Source organism: Henckelia pumila, chromosome 4 (genome assembly GCF_033568475.1).
Source record: "Henckelia pumila isolate YLH828 chromosome 4, ASM3356847v2, whole genome shotgun sequence".
Lineage (NCBI taxonomy): Eukaryota > Viridiplantae > Streptophyta > Magnoliopsida > Lamiales > Gesneriaceae > Henckelia > Henckelia pumila.
Window position 1 is genome coordinate 145,426,339 of NC_133123.1, and position 22,367 is coordinate 145,448,705.

At 31.6% G+C, this 22,367-nt stretch overlaps 1 protein-coding gene across 4 annotated transcripts; it reads right to left on the reverse strand.

Annotated features, from left to right (window-relative positions):
- Positions 1 to 1,552: 1,552 nt before the first annotated feature.
- Positions 1,553 to 9,710, reverse strand: LOC140865994 (uncharacterized). Of its 4 annotated transcripts, none has more exons than XM_073270849.1 (13): positions 9,264 to 9,710; positions 8,978 to 9,148; positions 8,657 to 8,887; positions 8,490 to 8,579; positions 8,239 to 8,349; positions 7,847 to 8,116; positions 7,565 to 7,727; positions 7,411 to 7,488; positions 7,218 to 7,318; positions 6,749 to 6,919; positions 6,542 to 6,616; positions 2,426 to 2,536; positions 1,553 to 2,054 (listed from the first exon to the last, which is right to left on the reverse strand). In XM_073270849.1, exons 1-13 carry the CDS (start codon positions 9,663 to 9,665, stop codon positions 1,767 to 1,769), a joined length of 2,262 nt encoding a protein of 753 aa, XP_073126950.1. In that variant the 5' UTR covers positions 9,666 to 9,710; the 3' UTR covers positions 1,553 to 1,766. The 4 variants fall into 4 exon arrangements, with proteins under 4 accessions (XP_073126950.1, XP_073126949.1, XP_073126948.1 ...); XM_073270848.1 differs by having other exon boundaries at positions 1,553 to 2,057; XM_073270847.1 differs by having other exon boundaries at positions 6,530 to 6,616.
- Between the last annotated feature and the right edge of the window lie 12,657 nt (positions 9,711 to 22,367).

Below are 22,367 nucleotides of genomic sequence, written 5' to 3' on the forward strand. Positions count from 1 at the left end.
AGGCGTTCGATAGTCGCAGCGGAGTTGTGCCCAAGTTCTGGAGGCATCGACATCAAAGGGCTAACGACGGACGAAGGTATAACTTTTGCTTCCTATAAATATTTAAGAGTATGCAATAGCTTAGTTAAGGCTTTTAGAGCACTATAATGATAGTAGTATCATTTGGCAGTGTAGAGCAGACTATAGGCATGGACCTAGAGTTGGTAGAGCTTGCATTGATTTGAGGTACGAAAGTACTGTTCGAGATATCCTGACTGAGTATGCATGTATTATGTGACTGCATGGTTTATATGTCATTGATTTATGCTGCATTCATTTGCATACTGAGCTATCTCCTTCGAGATGTCTATTAGTAGGGTTGTACCTTATCCTGTTAGTGGATGGACTTTCATGGCTTTGGGTCCGGTAAATCCACTGGTATTATGGTATGAGAGCCACCTCCTGAAGCGACGGCACAGCATGCTACATAGCCCGGTCTGTCTCTGTTATCTGATCCTTGACCTCGAGTTATAGGGAGTTCACTTTGCATGCATGTATACTCATACTCTCGTACTGAGCGTTTTATGCTCATGTCTCGTACTCTGTGTTTCTGGACACCCTATTCCATGGGGCAGGTTTGCGATTGGATGAGGCGGGTGGATCCAAGAGGGGCTAGGCAGTGGTTGGCCAGCTGGAGCTTCGCCTAGGTTTTATTCTGTTGTTATTGGATTGATACAACTATTCGATTGGGTTGTATTATTTTTGGGTATTTACAGATTCCTTGCCTTGGGATTGTATAATGTTTATGGTTTCCGCAGCTTAATTCTGATTACTGTTTTGACTAAGTTAATTGCATGCCTAAGTTCTGTTTAGTAGGTGATTCGGGTAAGGGTCACTACATATGTTCATCCAAGCAAGTGATTTAATAAAAAAGAGGATTCAAATCAATGATTTTCAAATCCATTAATTTGAAATACTCTCTCAAATCCAAATACCCTCATCCAAGCACAACCTTAAGTTTTTTTTAACATTTAACATTAGAAATAGAACGGAAAGGAATTATGATTATTAAATAAAAAAAATAACTAAACAAAATATTGTTTTATACAAAAATCTTACAATTGGAAGCCAAGAGAAAAACATGAAAAATGATCTTTGGGATACCTAGTATTAATTAAGTATATTATTAGAGTAATGCTAGATGTACACCTTGGTGTACACCCTTCCTTATTAATTATAAAACTTTCCTTGATCAACTAGATATTTATTTCTTATCATGGGTATTTTGCAATTAATGAGGAAAATTAGAAAAATTTTAAGTAAGGGTGTAAACCAAGGTGTACATCTAACATTTTTCTATTATTAATGTCTCTTCTAAGCTAACATAGAAAAGAACATAAATAACCTTATGTACAATGAACAATTAAGACGTCAAAATAGTAAGCTTAAAATAAATAAATAGATAGATATAGATTGAATAGATAGATAGATAATAATTAATTAATTAAATATAGATATAGATATGATTTTTATAATATGTAACCTTATTTATCACACCAAACAGACTGCAGTATACACATGTTAATAGAAAATTTATGGGAAGAGAGAAAAGCTACAATTATTTCCGAACACTCATCCATCTCCGTAGTTTACAAAATAAAATTTTACAATTAATTTGGCATGCATATTGGTCGCTTTTGACTCAAACCCGAAGGGAAAAAAAAAAAAAAAACCTTTAAATTACCTTAACATGATTATATTCTCTCATGATACTCGATCCACTAGTCTCAGTCACCAAGGCAGAGATCAAAACAAACTTCAATGCAGCCAAAGCATGCAAGAATGGTGCACAGCTGAGTGAGAGCGATGGCACACTGGTCGTTGAGTCGATTACAGGCTTGAATGAAACACATGCAACAGCAGCAATCCAGTACCCGCCCGCAACAATTTGAAGCCACCTTGAATATCATTTCTTGAGTTTCGTATAACTTGGGTTCAGCACTTTCAGGAGGTTGGTTCTCAGCTGTGGCCACCACATCACCAAAGCCCATGCCAAGGCTTCGCAAAAGTGTAATCTTCTGGGTTCAAAAAAAAAAATATATATTAAACTTTCGATCGCAGAAAAGGAATATAATTAAGCAATTTAATCCCCCATGTAATTAACTCAAGAGGGAAGGATAGTATGAACATTTTATCCCTTCAGTACTTATTGTACTTCATAGGTGTTGATGTACTGATGAAGAGGCAGACAACCACGTACGTACAGAGGAAACGAAGCTAGCTAGCTGATTGTATAATCAAATGTAATTGATAAATACATATAAGTAATAAATATGTGTGCTAGCTAGCGTGTTAGTGCTTCATGATCTATGATCAGTTCGAGGAACGTCTGGAGACCCAATCTCCAACTAATTAACACAAGTATTTTCTACATATATATATATACCTCTTGTTTTGAGTCTGACTTAGCAGATAACTTGTCAGTACTGTAAGTCTCCATCAGAGTAATTCTGGTATACTCGGAAGGAACCCTGCTATGCAAGCTCAGTTTCGTAGCCTACAAGTACAGTGTAATTCCAGTCAAAAAACATGAACACAAAAATCATTCAGTCCAATCATGTAAGGAGAGGTGTCAATATTGCATGTGGCTAGAATATAATATTGCCTGTATAGATATATATGCATGGAAACGCATGTTATCATGATGCACTAATCAAGATTTGCAGCGGACAATAACAACCACATGCATTAAAGAGCTTTCGTTAATATTTAAAGGTCATGAGTACAATACCATAAGAAGTCGTTTCAGATTAGTTATACATGCATTTAGATATACTAGTAAAAAGCACATGCGACGCACGTGAGTGTCGCACGTGAGTACACATAATTTATTTATAATTGGTGAGTTATATTCCTTAGAGTTATAATGATTTTATTTAGAATTTATTTCCTCAAATTAAAATACATCTCCTTAATATATATCATAATATTTTATTTTGATTAAAATAATTTATGGCTTTGACCCACCTTCAAGAAATTATTGGAAGCCAATTTTTTCAAGTGAAAACCGTCCACGACAGCCACAAACTAAATATGAATTAGATGTCGAGTAATGATAATTATGAGAGAAGAAAATATTGTAAATTATATATAGGGTTGAAATATTCAATTAATGTTATAATTATGAGAGTTCAATAAAAATCATTAATCATTCAATTCATTTTAATTTAAATAAAAAACTAAAAATAGTTATCCTAAATTTGGTCTTCATTGATAATTGCTTTTACTATTAAAATATCATTTCTTCTAAATCCGTTTTATGGTTATTGTTATTACTATTTAAATATAACATTATTTATTAATTTTAGCATTTAATAATTTTAAAATATTATTGTATATATAATTCATATTTTAATTAATTACTAATATAAATGATCTAACATTTCATTTACACAATCAAAAAAATATTATCGTATATTGAGTAATATTAGGTTTATATAATTATTAAGTTTGTAAAATTAAAAAATATTTTTACTGATTTCAATTTTCACCCTATTGAAACTTTTCGGTTACATATGTTGGCCTTCATTTAAATTTCAATTGATAAATAACTAATTTTTCATTTTTTAATTATTAATCAAATCAATATAGTATATGAGAAAGTCATAAAAACATAAACCACATATATTAACTCAACTAATATCTCTTTTTTACATTTATATCCCAAACTAATTTTCAATCCGTACGAAATAGTATAGAATAAAAATGGCGCAAGTATTTCACAATTTGAAAATTTTGTCATTTCATTCACAATTTGAACATTTTGCTTTTGGTAGAAAATTACATTTTACATTGTTCATGAATTAAAAAATATTTATTTTAACCAATAAAAAGTGAGTAATATCAGGTTTATATAATTATTAAGTTTGTATAATTATTATTTAACATTTTGTTCTTCATATCTATCTATACAAAAATATCAAGGTCTCAAAATTTTTTTTTTAATTTTATTTTTTTTAAATTACTATCGGAAGTTTTTAGCTTTTTGTTTTTATCTTAGAAAATTTTATCATTTCATTCACAATTTGAAAATTTTGCTTTTGGTAGATAATTACATTTTTCATTGTTCATGAATTCAAAAATTTATATTTTAACCAATAAAAAGTGAGTAACATCAGATTTATATCTATTACCTATCTAAAAGTATGAATAAAAAGGCAAATAATTATTAAATTTGTATAATTATTATTTAACATTTTGTTCTTCATATCTATCTATACAAAAATATCAAGGTCTCAAAAAATATTTTTTAATTTTATTTTTTTTTAAAATTACTATCGGAAGTTTTATATTTTTGTTTTTATCTTAGAAAATTTTGTCATTTCATTCACAATTTGAACATTTTGCTTTTGGTAGAAAATTACATTCCAAAACAGTTAAAAGAAATATTATTGTAAATAATTTTTAAAAATATAAAAAAAAATTAAAACTTCCGATAGTAATGTTTTTAAAATAAAATTAAAAAATATTTTTTGAGACCTTGATATTTTTGTATAGATAGATATGAACACAAAATGTGAAATAATAATTATACAAACTTAATAATTATATAATCTAATATTACTCACTTTTTATTGTTCATGAATTCAAAAATTTATATTTTAACCAATAATAGTGAGTAACATCAGGTTTATATAATTATTAAATTTGTATAATTATTATTTAACATTTTGTTCTTCATATCTATCTATACAAAAATATCAAGGTCTCAAAAAATATTTTTTAATTTTATTTTTTTTAAATTACTATCGGAAGTTTTAAATTTTTATTTTTATCTTAGAAAATTTTGTCATTTCATTCACAATTTGAACATTTTGCTTTTGGTAGAAAATTACATTTTACATTGCTCATGAGTTCAAAAATATTTATTTTAACTAATAAAAAGTGAGTAATATTAGATTTATATAATTATTAAGTTTGTATAATTATTATTTAATATTTTGTGTTCATATCTATTTATAAAAAAATATCAAAGTCTCAAAAAATATTTTTTAATTCTATTTTAAAAACATTACTATCGGAAGTTTTAATTTTTTGTTTTTATATTTTGAAATTATTTACAATAATATTTCTTTTAACTGTTTTGGTTGAAAAAATACGCGTTACATTGTTCATAGATGTGAAAAATATTTATTTTTAGCCAATTAAAAAAATGAGTAATCAAACTGATATAATTATTAAGTTTGTTATTTGTATAACCTCTTCATTTCTATACAAAAATATATAAAACTCATAAATATATATCCGTTTTTAATTTTAATTATAATATGTTTTTCAAATTACTATGAGAATTTTTAATTTTTTGTTTTTCTCTTTTCAAAACTGATTTCTTTACAAAATTATTTCCTTTTATTTTAGTTATTTAATTAATTAATTAAATAAAAACAAATCTCACCCATTTTGTTTTTTTCTTTTCAAAACTGATTTCGTTACAAAAATATTTCCTTTTATTTTATTTATTTAATCAATTAATTAAATAAAAAAAATCCCACCAAAAACATGAAATTATGGAAAATTATTTTAGGCTCATTATATTGTAACATCTTTTTGATTCATTTATTCTAATCAACACACTATTACTCACTAATGAATGCATTTAGTTAATGTGTAATAATTAACAAGCCATGTATTTTGTATTTATTTATATAAAAGTTTATTCATTTACTTTTATGTCCTAGTTAATAATTAACTTTTACATTTATATCCTTATTTGTATTAACTTTTACATAAAATTGTGTAGAATAAAAGGGCAAAGTTGTAAATTCACAATTGTAAAACTTTGCCCTTTTATTTTTAGCCAATTAAAAAATGAGTAATCAAACTGATATAATTATTAAGTTTGTTATTTGTATAACCTCTTCATTTCTATACAAAAATATATAAAACTCATAAATATATATCCGTTTTTAATTTTAATTATAATATGTTTTTGTTTTTCAAATTACTTTTTTTGTTTTTCTCTTTTCAAAACTGATTTCTTTACAAAATTATTTCCTTTTATTTTAGTTATTTAATTAATTAATTAAATGAAAACAAATCCCACCCATTTTGTTTTTCTCTTTTCAAAACTGATTTCGTTACAAAAATATTTTCTTTTATTTTATTTATTTAATCAATTAATTAAATGAAAAAAATCCCACCAAAAACATGAAATTATGGAAAATTATTTTAGGCTCATTATATTGTAACATCTTTTTGATTCATTTATTCTAATCAACATACTATTACTCACTAATGAATGCATTTAGTTAATGTGTAATAATTAACAAGCCATGTATTTTGTATTTATTTATATAAAAGTTTATTCATTTACTTTTATGTCCTAGTTAATAATTAACTTTTACATTTATATCCTTATTTGTATTAACTTTTACATAAAATTGTGTAGAATAAAAGGGCAAAGTTGTAAATTCACAATTGTAAAACTTTGTCCTTTTATTCATATTTTTAGATAGGTAATAGATATCATAATTTTAGATTGAGAACGTACACTAGAACAGACCTTTTCCTCTTGGGGTTTGCTTCCTGTAAACCATGCATGTGATGTAAGGGCATCAATTTGTCTCCTCGCAAATGCCTGGTAGAAGTACATATATAGCCATACAAAAATGGAATTAAAGTTCTATACATGTTATAAAATATTTTTCAGTTTCATGAGTACTTTTACGAAGGTGATTTATTGTCAATCATGAGTTGAAGACATATATACCCTGTCAAGAGGTATATCTTTTGCTTGTTGAACTTTCGTTTGTATAACAAAACTACTCGAATCAGCCAAGGTCCCACCAACTTCAACAAAGTCGGGAAAGTTTCCACAATATCTTCCTGATACAAACAATGGACATCCAGATGACAGGTCTGGTATATGAAATGGATGAAACTGCATGCAATGAGATCGAAAAGTAAGTTGGATAGACATGTTACTCAAAATTCTGTATAATCAATTAAGGGTATAAAGCAATGATTCGAGATAATAAGATTAGAGTGTATAGTAAGTGTGGAAGCATTTTATATACTGAAAATAGCTAGGGACATGATCTAATGCAATTTTGTTCTCTGCGATTTAAATTGTGATCATATATATATTTCTGGTTAAACGAAACAGTTAACAAACAAATATTTGTTCACTTGTAATGATCGATCATATGATGACACTGTTATAAATTCATCATATATACCTCAAGTGAATCGAGATCCTTGGAAGCATCAAAGCTTATTTCTGCAAGTATAACTTTTGACGCATTACTAATGAGCCTTTCCAACAGCACGTTCACAGAATCTGGGTAAAGTGAAATATCAGAATTTCCTTAAAATATGGTATGAAGAAACGAAGCTTGTAATGGAATAGAACGTTGAAACCAATATAATTACCTACATCAAAGGCAGCATCATAATAACCCCTTCCAATTTGTGCAAGCATTTGCAAGAAATAATGGTTGCAATATGAACCTGAATGCTGACTTGATGTCAATATATAGTAATGCAGTAACCTGCAGTCAGATTAATAAAATCACTAACAACTCACCTATGCCAAATGTCCAAATTCGTGGACTTGTCAAGCCTCCCTCCAAAAGATGAGATTTCATGGCTTCACAAATATCTTTCTCATCTTCAACGGATCCATCAGTAATGAGGAAAATGATGGGAAGAACACCAGTACTACTGGTTTTGGAGACCATATTGATTGCCTGACATGCATGCATGATGAGAAAATTAATTAAAACATGATTCATCAATATCCGATTTCCGGCATGATTAATTTTGCTGCTTCGAATTTAATCAGATTAACTGAATTTATATATGTAACCTGATTCAGAGGAGTCGAGATGTTTGTGCTTCCCGCTGCTATAAAATTCATCCCAATCCAATCAGAAGCTTTTTCAATCACTTCCTTAGTTGCCGATACCATGGATGTGGAAAATGATGAAGAATCTCCATTAAAAGCAATAATGTTGAAAGTATCTAAAGGGTTAAGTTTTGATAGAGCAGCTAAGAGTGCTGTTTTAACATTCTCGAGCGGACTTCCCCGCATGCTAGCACTTGTATCAACTACAAATACAACTTCTTTTCTGAAAACCTGTAAAATTAGTTGCAAGTTATATATATATAAGGGAAAATGATGTTGTTGTTTTTTTTGTTTTTTTGTTTTTTTTTTTATGAGATAGCTAGCTAGCCCAAGGGACACCTTTTACCAATTACCTTCCGTTGCCCTGGGTACAGATACAAGCAAAACATCTCTCTCTGATCATAATCATCAAGAGATGGAGATTGCAACAGTACACCACATACTATATCGCTTGAAGAAATTACCTGAAAATGATATTATTATTATTATTATAAGTAAATGGATTGGTTGGGTAATTAAATTAATTAAGGTCTTAGACACCCGGAAACAGAGCATATATATATATACAAAAGAAAAGCATATATGTGGCTCGATCGTATCTTACATGGTATGAAAAACTGAAGTCATTCGTCGACCACGTGGAAACTTCCCTCTCACACGAAAATGCTATGTTGCCGGTTTCGTGTCTTATTATCTGGGAGAAGTTGAAATTAGAATAAAAATGAGGAGACTATAATTAATTAATTCATGAGATGATGGAAGTAGGTATACCTTGAGAGGATGAGTAGAAGAGATTTCATGACAAGTTGGGACGCCGGGATGTACATTAATATTGACTAAAATAGTTTCCAGCTTTTTAGATAAAAGTAATTTCTTCTTCATCACAGGAATATTAACATAGGAAGGAAAAGTGAATGGAACATTAAGGCTAAAGGTCCCATCTTGATACAACAATTTCTGAGACCAAGTGATTCGAACGGATAGCTGGGTTCCGCCCTCCACCTAAATTAATTAGTAAACGTAAGTTATAACGATCGGAAAAGAAATGAAATGAAATTGGGTATATATATATATATTATCAAAAATTAATACCTGGGGTATTTTTAGTGTGTATATCCGGCCGCCTTTTATCAGGACTCCATCTGTAATATTATTATTATTATTATTATTATTATTGTGTTCTGCTGCCTCTATGCTACTAACCAATTCGGTGCGGTATGACTTTAGAGGACTTTCGACCTCTACACCTACAACACAACCCCCCTGCATATATATATATATATATATATATATATATATAATTAAGTCATGAATTAGCTAGCTAGCTACCTTAGCTATATCATGAAGTGATCAATTAAGGGATGAAAAAATATATAACCTGCAGATCACCCATGGGTACGGCAAGCCGACAGTTACATGTTGAATTGGCGTTAACACAATGCACTCGCCACGCGCCGCTAATTGTAACCAACGCCGTATCCAAATGGCAATCAATCTTCATCGATATATTCCCATGCATGTGCAACGGAATCAACGCCGGCGGCTGGCACCTGCCGTGAACGTAGGGTTGGTAGCTGGGAACGTTGGGATTGTCAACCACACGAGGGTCCTCAATCTCCGCGTACAACATCACCGCCGTCGGGAGGTAATTAGTCTCCGGCTCCGCCATCATCATCGACACCGTGCGTGGCGGAGCTGACACGCATACTTCCTTGCCGTAGTAGATTCTTTTCGAAAGCTTCAGCCCCAGTTCTATCGCTCTCGACAATTCGCCACTCATTATTCAATTCTATTCAATTCAACCACACCTATTCATATTCATTCTTTTTCAACTAATATTAATTAAATATATATAGACCCTGCAGCCAGCGTGGTGCAAATTTTATTACTAATTATTAATTGATTTAATTTTTTTTTAACGTAACTCTCACTTCAGTCAATGCTAATTTGTAATTGCAAACCCATTTTATCACTTCATAATAATCAAACAATATCAATGTATAATGTACGTGCATATGTATTTTTGAAGAATTAATATATATGTATAATTAGTATCATTTATAAATTAATTAATTAATCAAAACAATATATATATATAATTCTTTTACAGCTAAATACAAGAACGTGTCCATTAACTTTTTTTTTGGGAAAGAGAAAGCAACTCTTTTAATTTATGTCCTCAAGTGTGTGTACGTAGACAACTCCAATTTTCATAACTTTCAACTTGTAATATAATAATAATAATAATAAAAAAAAAGAACGTGTCCATTAGCTTTTTTTTTTTTTTTTTATATAACGGAATTAACTTATTTGACCAATAAGAAAGTTTTGATAGTATTATTTGGATTGGGATTCTATTCAGCGGTGACATCCTCTATATATATATATATATATGAAAGCATCCTCATAAAATAATGTGTATAAGTTATATATATGAACATATGTATGAGATGGAATAATGATTTATTTCTTTTTGTGTAAAATGAATTTATTGTGGAGGATTTCATTTCTTTTAACTAACCGGAATTTTTTGTTTTATAAGTTTTACCGCTTTTAGTTTGGAAAAGGTGTTCGATAATAATTAATTTATTTCAAAATTTTAATTATTCGAAACTTCACCACTATGATTAATTCGAATATTTCTTTTTTCTCACAAAATTTATTATATTTTGTATTGGTTTTGAAACAATACATGATACCAGTACTTTTTCTTTCTTTTTTCTTTTTTGTCTGACCAAATTACAATACCAGTTTCTTATCCATATGAAAATATGATAGAATTTTCTCATGATTTTGACGAATTAATTAATTTATATATCCTCTGAATTCAATCTCATGATTATTCTTGGCAAATAGAATTCCTGTTTATATTTCTATATTATTCGTGGTTAGTTTCTCCTATTGAGAAAAAGTAATGATGTGATGTTTATAATATATGTAAGGTTTGAACAGTCTGAAATCACATAAATACTAGAAAACTTTTCGAGTGTGTGTTATCTTTCAGTGTTGTCAACACTTCATGATAACACTATGCAGCAGAATAATTAACTAACAGTAAAATTAAATAACACACAGATATTTATGCACAAGTACTAAGTACTTGTACAATGCCTCATGGCAAAATAATCACTAGAAAATTAAATCAGTTTACAAAAACCAACTAGTGATTGTTTATGAAAAACTACTTTTCTCAACAGATTGAGATAATAAACGACTTCCTAAAAACTAGTAAGAACTATAATAATAAACCAATAGGAAGTTCTAAACCAAAAAACGAAAACCAAAGAAACACTTTCTGAACAACACTTCACTCGTGTGTTTTTCAGTGTTTCCAACACTACTCGGCAACACAACGTAGCAGTAGTATCTCTTCAGAAATTCTTCAATGATCGAACTTCAATACTCTAGAATTTCTGCAGTACTTTCTCTATGTATTTTGCTCTCTATGTTTCACTCTCTTGATCTTTCTATCTCGTTGTTGTCGTCTCTCTCGGTCCAAGCACTCCTATAAATAGATCTTCAATATATTTCCATAAATAAGTACCTACAAAGCATGGAAATAATATATCATCAGAATCAAATATTTCGAATCAAGATATAACTGATATTACCAATTTTAAAACTTGTTCTAAGAAAGGCAAAACTATAAATATAGAAATTGAATGCAATAAGAAAATAATTTAAAAGACATGTGCACAACATGCTCTTTCAAACTCCCCATTTTTGCCTTTCTGGACAAAACACACATAAGTGCAAATAACTCCCCCTATCTTATGCAACTAAAGCTCCCCCTGAATTTAATCATCTCAGAACATAGTATTGTGTGGTCGTGTTGGCAACACCAACTCTCAACACTTATTAGATCAGAGTATCAAATAGTTTAATATCATATCAGAGAGTAATAAGGAGCACAACCTAATCAATTCAGAAATATATAACTAACTCAGAGCAAAATAACAAAAATAAAAGATAAGGATAAGAAAAAAATCCTAAAACCAATTACGATCAACCATCATCTGCCTCTTCAGCTTGCTCAGCACTTGATCCTACTCCCTCTTTTTGTCTAGAGGGCCCTGGTATTCTAACTTTAGTCCTGTACTCAGCCATTAAGGCTTCATAGTACTCGAGATCAGCTTTGGCTTGTGCAATTTTCAGTTCAGCATGAGCCATTTGAGCACGAATTGCAGTAGAATTTAACATAATCACAGCAGTGTTATGAATAGACATAGGTGGAACAGACTCAGTGTTGGCGACACTGGGTACAACACCAGTCCATGGTAGATCAATCATCCTATTTTCTTTCAGCAAACTAGGTGCGATCTTGATAATCTCATCTCCTCCAATCAATTCTTCATCATCCTCTTTCGTGAAGCCTTGAGATTCTAGCATACCATAGATCAATGAAGGAAACGGAAACTTAGTTGCTTTCCAACCACCTTCTCGAAAGGTCATAATATTTTCAAACACCAAATTTCCAAAATCCAAAGGAGCTTGAGTTCCAATGGTAAACAGCGCAAGAGCTTAGGGCTTAGTTACCACTGTTGTATTGGTAGATGGCGTCCAATTCCTGATTGCAATTTTGTGAAGCACAGAAAAAAAAGAAGTAAGCTTTGCAGCTGACAACATGTCTGGGTGCAGTGGAAATTTTTGAACCATCCCTCCAGTGATCACCTTAGTGACTTGATCAATATCCTTAGTAACTGCATCGTCATCGATGTCAGGAGTATTGTATTGCTCATTGATCAAAACAGGAGTAAAATCATACACCTTTCCTCGGATGTACACTCTTTCAAACTTAAATGATTCTTCATCTCCAGTCTTCATGTTTAGATTGCAGTAAAATTTTAACACAGCTCTTCTTGAAAATGGTCCGGCAGTGGTGACAGTAGAAAATAAATTCTGCTGTTTCAAGAAAGTCACCAAGTTCTGCTTTTCGAAAGACACTTCATCAATATTTTTTTCTTCCCAACAGTCTTTTCCAGACAGAGCTTCCCATTCATCAGCAGATTCCTTTGAATAAAACTGAATATTGTATGCCTTAGCAGGATCAATATCAGAGTCAGATTCAGCAGCAGTGTTGTCATCAGTGTTGGCAACACTGTCATCATCAGTCTGAAATCACAGAAATACCAGAAAACTTTTCGAGTGTGTGTTATCTTTCAGTATTGTCAACACTTCACGATAACACTATGCAGCAGAATAATTAACTAACAGTAAAAGTAAATAACACACAAATATTTATGCACAAGTACTAAGTACTTGTACAATGCCTCATGGTGAAATAATCTCTAGAAAATTAAATCAGTTTACAAAAACCAACTAGTGATTGTTTATGAAAAACTACTTTTCTCAACAGATTGAGATAATAAACGACTTCCTAAAAATTAGTAAGAACTAGAATAATAAACCAATAGGAAGTTCTAAACCGAAAAACGAAAACCAAAGAAACACTTTCTGAACAACACTTCACTCGTGTGTTCTTCAATGTTTCCAACACTACTCGGCAACACAACGTAGCAGTAGTATCTCTTCAGAAATTCTTCAATGATCGAACTTCAATACTCTAGAATTTCTGCAGTACTTTTTCTATGTATTTTGCTCTCTATGTTTCACTCTCTTGATCTTTCTATCTCGTTGTTGTCGTCTCTCTCGGTCCAAGCACTTCTATAAATAGATCTTCAATATATTTCCATAAATAAGTACCTACAAAGCATGGAAATAATATATCATCAGAATCAAATATTTTGAATCAAGATATAACTGATATTATATATCAATTTTAAAACTTGTTCTAAGAAAGGCAAAACTATAAATATAGAAATTGAATGCAATAAGAAAATAATTTAAAAGACATGTGCACAACATGTTCTTTCAATATAATATCTATCTTGTGGGCTAATGAAAGCATAATTAGCTTGGCTTGGTAAGAGAGATTAAGCTAAGCATATATCCTAAGTCCTAACTTGGCGTGGTGAGCGATATCATTATTAATTTATCTCGGTGCTTAAACAGTAATTATTGTCTGCCATATTATGATAATTAATCGTGACTTTTTCTATTGATAGTGTTTTAAATAATTAAAAACCTCGTTTGAAACTTGAACAGTTGAACCGAATCCGTTGGTTAGATGGTCGCTTCGTGACTAGTATCACTAGTACTCATTATATATAAATATTCTTTCTCCATCGATCTCAATTTTATATATATATATATATATATATATATATATATATATATATATACGCATTCAATAGAAATTAAAGTTGTTTTGAGACAAATTCAACATGGTCCTTATATTATCGATCAATTGGGTGTGCTGTATATTATCAATGATTCAATTGGGTGTGGTCCAAATACAGTAAGACGTGATTGATACTCATAGTATAATTTGGAGTTGGTTTTTTGTGACACTTTATACATGCAATTGAAATTAATAATTTTGATCATAATTTTGACTGAATCAAAAATTTATCTAACAAAATTAATATATGATATAATTTCACTTGAATTTTTGTGTTTAATATTTTTATGGATTTTTTTTTATAAATACCTAATTATTATTTTAATATATATATATATATATATATCATATTATTATTTTACGTTAAAAATTAATTTCTCAATCAATTATTATCGAGTTGTAACGAAAATGAAAAAAACATGATATGTCCGTGTGAGGAGGGAAGGGATGTATATTTTCTAAAATAAATTTCGAAACCAATCTTCATTTTCCAGTGAAAAATATTTATATACAAAAAACACTTGAATATCATAAGGACGTTATCGCTATTTTTAATACACATCATGTAAATTTCGCGTAAAAGAAGGTAGTTACTGCCAACTGGGGTGGGGCTAGCCAGCTGATTTATAATTAAGTTTAAAAAAGTTGGGAAAACATTAATTATGCATGTGAACTGGAGTCTGGAGCAAGTGGCGAATGGTTACCTAATAATATTATAATAACAAACATATATATTGCACGTTGAAATGCCAAATCCGACAGATCACATCAGTTGGCATAGATGGCCGCCGTCCACATTTATTAATTTCAAACATGTTTATGTTGAATGAATTCGCTGCATGTTAATTTGTTTCATAATTAATTATATACATTATATAATTTATATTGTATATTATATCTATTTACTTTATATTATATTATATTTATTTTGTACATATATATAAATAAATATAGGGGTTTGGTAGCCGCTACTGATCGATTTGCTAACTGCTGGAATATTAATTAGGTTGTAACAACTCATTTATTTATATGTAAACTCAATTCTGGATAATAAGATACATTATATTGTATTATTTTTTTTAATGATGCTCATAAGATATAAATATTATGTCCTGAAAATGGGGCAGAAAGAAGCTGAAAATACAATCAGACAATTAGCATAGAGTGGCTTTATTCAGAAAGAAAGCTAAAAATATATGAGGGGCCCAACTATTCGCCAATGAATATGATATAAGTTTTTTTTTTTTCAATATGAATATGATAGGGTCTCGGGGACCAGCAAAAGGGGAGTAGTTGATGGATGGCATACATATTTGTTTTTCCCATTATTATAAAGTTTCAGATTCAGAGTAGCTAGGTGCGCATATTTTATTTTTGTACGAATTTTTAATGTGAAATGCGTTTTTGAATCCCTCTTTCGGTGACACAAATAGCACGGCGTTTATACAATACAATCTATAGGAGAGTAAAAATGATTTGATTGATCCACTTATAATTTTTGCACACATATTTCATGCATTCCAGTAGGGGCGGTAAAATTTTTCAAAATCTCAACTTTTCTCGAATCGAAACAATTTGAAAAATAACCTTCTCACGCTCATTTCTTAGATTTTTGACCTTTTGTATTTTTTATTTTGTAAACTAACTTTCATCTAAAATTATAATATAATTTATGTCAAAATTGCCCTTACGGATTACTCAATCTCAATTAACCCAAAATCCTATTTTTTCGCACAGTATTTTTTTGGCGACTTCCTATTATTTATTGTCCACTTCAGTCTATTGATTCTTCCATATTTTTTTATTACAATTCTTTTTTCTAAAAGTCTTTCATATTATTACGTCAAAAAAAATTCTTTCATATTTATATAGATTTCCCTAGCCAATTTTTTTTTTTTTTTACTCACTCAATTTTTGATTATAATAAAATTTTATTTAATATTTATTGCATTGAATATATTTAAATTATTGTCTTTTTTTCATTCAATATTTGATGTGCGTGGTGTGTAACCGTTGGGAATTATTTTTGGAATGAGAAATAATGTGGTGTATGAAAGTCCAACGAAGAGTAGTAGCCAAATAATTAATTTTGCAATTGTTTATTGATAGGATTATTTTAGAAGGGTAAAATAGTAAAAATAATTAAATAAAAAAGAGGTTATTTTTCTAAAAAAATCCCTACCTGACATTTTTTCGATTCGAATTTTCGGGATTTCTTCCGTCCCGATTAATATTGGGAGAGAGATCGGTAATAAAACCTTATCTCGACGAGATTCCCGATCCGTCCCGAAATAATATTATAATATATTTTATTAATAGATTGAGCTAAATATTATTGAGTTTTTACCCATATAACAATTAATTGTGGGTTTAATTTACATGATTGTTTACTGTTGAAATGATCGAATAGTAGAATAACAAAATCACATTTTTGTGTATTTTTTTAAAAAATTTAATTAATAATTTAATTAATTCATATTTATAATTATCTAATTTGAACAAATACTAGAATAAGAGATGTAACATGCATGTTTTTTTTACTGGAAAACTTGTAAATTTATTAATGATAATCGTCCATTATAAGTCGAACCAACCAAGAAGAAAATTCTACATTCAACCAAACAAACGGTGAAAGAGAAGAAAAGGCAAAACGAACAATGTTATGGGCTACTCTATTAACCGATCTAGATACATGGAAGAACTTTGAAACCACCGGTTCTTGCAATCTTCGCCTGATATATTTCGCGCACATTTCTTCATATCCAAGATTCTCCTGATCAGCCGTGACTGCTTGCACTGCCAAAAGAGAATCGGTTACTCCCTTCTTGAATAGTCAGCAACTCCCCATGGACCACTGATATCGGTTGATTTGTCTTTTTTCCAAAGGCCAACAATAATCTACACTGATTATCTCGAACCACTCCACCTACACTAAACTTGTTTAAATTTGTATTAACAGATGCATCAACATTGAGTTTCAGGTAGCCTAATTTCGGCGGCTTCCACACTGTTTCCAACATTCCCCTAACGCTTACATCAGAAACTCATCCCATTACACTGGCCTCTCGGAAGTTAGTAAGAAAAGCCGAGCTCCAAGAAATTTGCTCCATTAAACGTTTTATTATGTCACCATGAATAAAATTCTGCTTTTATTTTCAAACTGCCCAGGATTGAATCACATTCCTAAAACTCCTTCTTGGACAGTTGTGATTGTATCCATAAACAAAACTCAATGGTACTGGCTCTCTTAGATACTTTCATATTGCAAACAAAATCAGTCTTAATCCACCATTGTTTTATCGCTGGGCAGAAGAACAGAGCATGTCAAGTGGTATCGGCATAGAAGCCACATAGGTCACAATCTGTAAGTATCGAAACATGATGACGAGCTAGATTCAACTTAGTCGGAATACTGTCATGTGATACACTCTACCAAAACAATCGGACCTTAGGAGGTAAGGAAAGTCTCCATAAAAATGCCCACCATTTCTCATAAGGGAAATGCGATTGGCTTTCAGGTGTTGCAAAAAGCCTCCTCTGCAATCGACAACCATCCCTCACAGAGTACCTTCCTTTAGTATCAAAACGAAAAAATTGTGCATACTCTGTATCTGCTGTAGGTAGTGGAATCTTCAGTATTTCACCTGTTACATACGTGTTAAAACTATTGTGAATTAAAGCTCCATCCCAACTAGGGATGGCAACGGGGCGAATTTTGCCAAACCCAGGACCCACCCCGCCAAGGAAAAATTGGACCCGAAACCAGACCTGTGCCATCTTTTTTTGAACCCGTCCTGCCCCGCCTCAAAACCCATTGGGTCCAACCTAAGTTTGGACCCAAACCCGTTAATATTTAATTTTAAAAAAAAATTTAAATAAATTATTATAATATATAAATATATATACATGAATATATATATTTTTATTTATTTATATGAAATGTATATATATAATGTATTATTGTATATATATATATTTTAAATATATATACTATATATATTGTATATATATATTTATAATATTATAGTATATTTTATATATATATATATATATATATATATATATATATATATACGGGGCTGGTCCACCCAAACCTGAGACCCGCCCCTCCCCTCCCCTCCCTGAAACCCGTTTGATCGGGTTTGAACTCATCCCATCCGGAGCGGGTTTAGCACGTGTTGGGTTTAAATCCAGTCATTGACATCCTTAATCCCAACCTCTATCTTAATTCAATCCACTGACTGTGCTCTCGTGCTCTTAGGGAATCGGTTGGGCCCCAACTAACGATTGCATGCTCGGTATCCATTTATCTGGAAAAAAAAAATGATAGATTTCCCATCCTCAATTCTCCAAAGCATTCCTTCTGCCAAAACATCTCGACTCCATATAAGTGAACGCCAAATATAGGACGAGTTACTTTTCAAACTAGCTTTCATAACATAAATATGTTTAAAATATCTGCTTTTCAGAACCCGACTGACAAGTGAGTCTGGGGTTCATATGATTCTCCAAAGTTGTTTAGCAAGTAAAGCACGATTAAATTCTAACTTCCGAAAACCCATCCCTCCCCTCACCTTTGGCTAGCAGAGAAAATCCCATGAGTGCAAATGCATCCTATGCCTCCCATTATTAGTTCCCCACCAAAATTTAGTACATTCCCTCTCAATATCTTCACATATAGAGAAGGTAAGTTTGAAGCATTGCATGGCATAAGTGGGAATTTCCTGCAAGACTGCCTTAATCACGACTTCTTTCCCTCCGTCAGAGAACCATTTATGACCCCATCCCTGGATTCGTTTTACCACTCTTTCCACCAGATACCGAAATGGGAGTTACTTGTTCTTCATCGAAACTGTGGGAATTAATCCCCAAGTAAAATTCATGACGTTGAACCATCGGTATACTGAGAATCACTTTGATCATCTCAACCAGCGCCTGATCAGTGTTAGGACTGAAAGAAAGGGCCGAATTATCATAATTAATAAGCTGACCCGAAGCTCTCTCATAAATATTGAGTCATTCCCTCACTCGCACACCCTCCTCCATAGAAGCCCGAAAGAACACCAGGTTATCATCTACAAACAACAAGGGAGAAACTAAAGAGCATCCATTCGCAAATTTCACTCCCATGAACAGCCCTCGCGATTCACAAGATGACAGTAAGGCAGACAACCCATGGGCGCACAACACAAACAGGTAAGGTGAGAGTGGACCCCCTTGTCTTAATCCTCGGGTTGGTAAGATAGGACCAGCCATGAAACGACCTACTACTTTTTATAATTTAATAATTAAATAAAATACGGATTTTCAAAAATTTTCGGCATGACCTAACTGTTTTGATTAAAACTCGCCTGTCCCAGACAGCAAATTAAAAACACAACCAACAACTATGATAAATAAGATAGACCGATAAAAGAACGGGAACCTAAGAAAATGATTTGACATTTCAAACATCCAAAATATTCAAAAATTACTGTTTAAATGGAAGCAATCCATTCTTCAAGTCATTACTTTACATTTATTCAATCAACAAAATAAAAGACTTTAAAGTATTACAATAAAATTTTGCGAAGACTGGCATGGTCAGAGGGATGTGCCGTGCCCGCATCACAGTCCACTCGATAGTCATGCCCCGCAATCTCAATGATAACATAAACCTGCACCAAGTAGATGTAGTGAGCCTAGGGGCCCAACAAGAATATGGGAGAATAACGAGTACTACATAAATACATGCACACGCAGATTAAAAATAGCTTGTTCTAAAAATATTTTTTGCCCTTAACTTAAACAAAAGATTTCTAAAAATAAAGTGAACATGAATGAAACATATGCATGTCTAAGTCGAACATAATCATTGTAACTGCATAAACTGTACTGAAACATGGTCATAAATGTTTTGAACTTAGATCCTTGAATTGTGACTATGTACTTTCGATCATGATCATGGCTGTAGTGCACTATGCCGCAAGGAAATCAGGATATCTCCCAACCCGTCTTGCCCATACTGAAAGAGTGGGTGCCAAGTTAGCCAATTTGTGGCTAAGGGCTTTTATGACTCTATGTATAAACAATCTTTGTTTAATATAATTTACATTCATTAATGGCATTTTCTTTATCTTTCTTCATAATGTTATATTGTGATATACTATTGTTTTTTTGATAAAGACCTTGAATATACTATAGTGTAAGTAAGATGAGATAGTGAATAAAAATAGATCACTATCATGAAACACATCTTATAGTTACTGTATATTCTAAACAGTTTCTAGTCAATTGAGCAGTCCGCAAATAAGGATAAGGATCGCTCGAAATCGAGACTAACATTTGCGATGCCAAGTACCACGTTTCATTGGTATGAAACATAGAGATGTTCAAAGCATGCAAATGGATATTCATATGATGAATGATCGAACTACCCTATTCGGACTTTTCAAGTGGTTATTATTAATTGAGTGGATAAGTCCACGGTTTTGGTTGTACACCATTAGTCCTTACTACTTAAAACATCATGGAGACTCTATATGCTAGTACTATACTTTGACTCGTTTACCGACTCTATGAAGGTCATCAGGTGTCGGGATTGGGTACAGTTATGACACATATAGAAGTCGATGTTTTATTGTCAAGGATTCACCACACTCTTGCGAGTGTGGATATCCTATGCGATCTGAGGAGATATTAGTGTGACAAATCTCTGGCCAAAGTACATGATGTGCTTTAGGTTACTTGGTTTCCTAGTAGCACATGCGATGTTACTATTTGATCTTCAAGATGCATTGCATAGTTATCGAATCTCGAACGACTCTCGATGTACCAATGGTTATTGATTTGATCGGGATATATGGATGAAGGGACCGTACTGTACGCTAACCAAAACCTACTGGTTCTTGCAGACACTATCAGTGATACCTAGGGAATCATGGGGCGATGTTGCTAGGCGCTCTTACCATGATTCGATGGGTAAGTCGGAAATTGTTGTTCCGAGTCACAAGGAGTTATGAGCCCACAGCTAGCTGTATCCCTGAACCATTGAGGGTTACACAAGTAATGTATTACTAATCCCCGTTGAGATAGTTAAATTTAAAGAGTTAAATTTAATGAAAGAGAAGTTGGACTTCTAAATTAAAGGGAGTGGAATTTCCTAAAATGACATAAGGATGGGCATTTTTGGAAATCACTGAATTCGGATTCAGAAAAATTATCTTGACTTTAAAAGGTGCAGAAATAGTTTCTGTGCACATTGGTGAAATCAGTTTATCAATTGGAGTCATGATGAATTTTATATTAATTTCTATAATAACAGGCTTTGCTTGTTGGGCTTAAGTTATGGATTATGGGCCCTAAGGAGTTAGTGTCCTAATAGACTTATAACTTAATCTAGTCTAGAAATTATATATATATATGTAGTTTTCGAAAAAATTATAGATTCCATCTTGCAATTTTCGAAAATCACATCTAAATATTAAAAGGAATTTTCGAAAATTTGAGAGAGTGTCTCAATAGAATTTTCAAAATCCCTTCTCCTTTTTGAGAGAATTCAGTTTGTGATTTTTATGAAAAATTACATTCTGAATTGACAAATCAAATCTGTTTAATCTCTTCGATAAACATCTGATTGATTTCTAGTGCAATCAATCAGAGGGTTTCAGTTTTTTGTTCGTGGACCTAATTCAGGAGTTGATCGAGCAAGTCATCAGTTTCTGGGATTTACAACAAGAGCAGATTTAATCTGTTGGTGTCCATAATCAAGCCATAGCTTGAAGAGGTAAAATATTAATTGTTATTATTATTTTACTTGCATAATTTAATCGTTAGAATTTGATACCCATGATATGGAATCGTTCCATATAATTTTTTTTAAACTTTCACTGCACCGGGTATCAGATCTATGATCTGAAAATGTGTTCCAACAGTGGTATCAAAGCCAGGTTGCTCTTAGATCAAACGATTAAAATTTATCGATTGTACAAAATTTTTAAGCCTCGGGTTTTTAGAAACAAAAACAAAATTTTTAAAAATAAATTTGAAGGGCAAAACGGGCAGCGATCGTCGCTGCCCATGCCCGGGCCCCACGTGGGGGCGGGGCTGCCCGAGAACGTCCCGGGCAGCCCGGAAAATTAAAAATTATTTTTAAGAATTTTAAATTTTTGAAATTTTAGTTTTTGGTCCGATCGAAAATTGTTTTGATTGGTCCACGAGGCATCGTATCAAATTGTTTGAGTCCGAAATTTTTAAAATTGA

Coding starts and splice junctions, on each gene's coding strand:
- LOC140865994 (XM_073270846.1), bottom strand. CDS start 9,665: ATGAGTGGCGAATTGTCGAGAGCGATAGAACTGGGGCTGAAGCTTTCG. Junction 7,728..7,846: donor TCTCGACTCCTCTGAATCAG/GTTACATATATA, acceptor CATGCATGTCAG/GCAATCAATATGGTCTCCAA. Junction 2,537..6,529: donor AGGAAAAGGTCTGTTCTAGT/GTACGTTCTCAA, acceptor CTGTACTTGTAG/GCTACGAAACTGAGCTTGCA.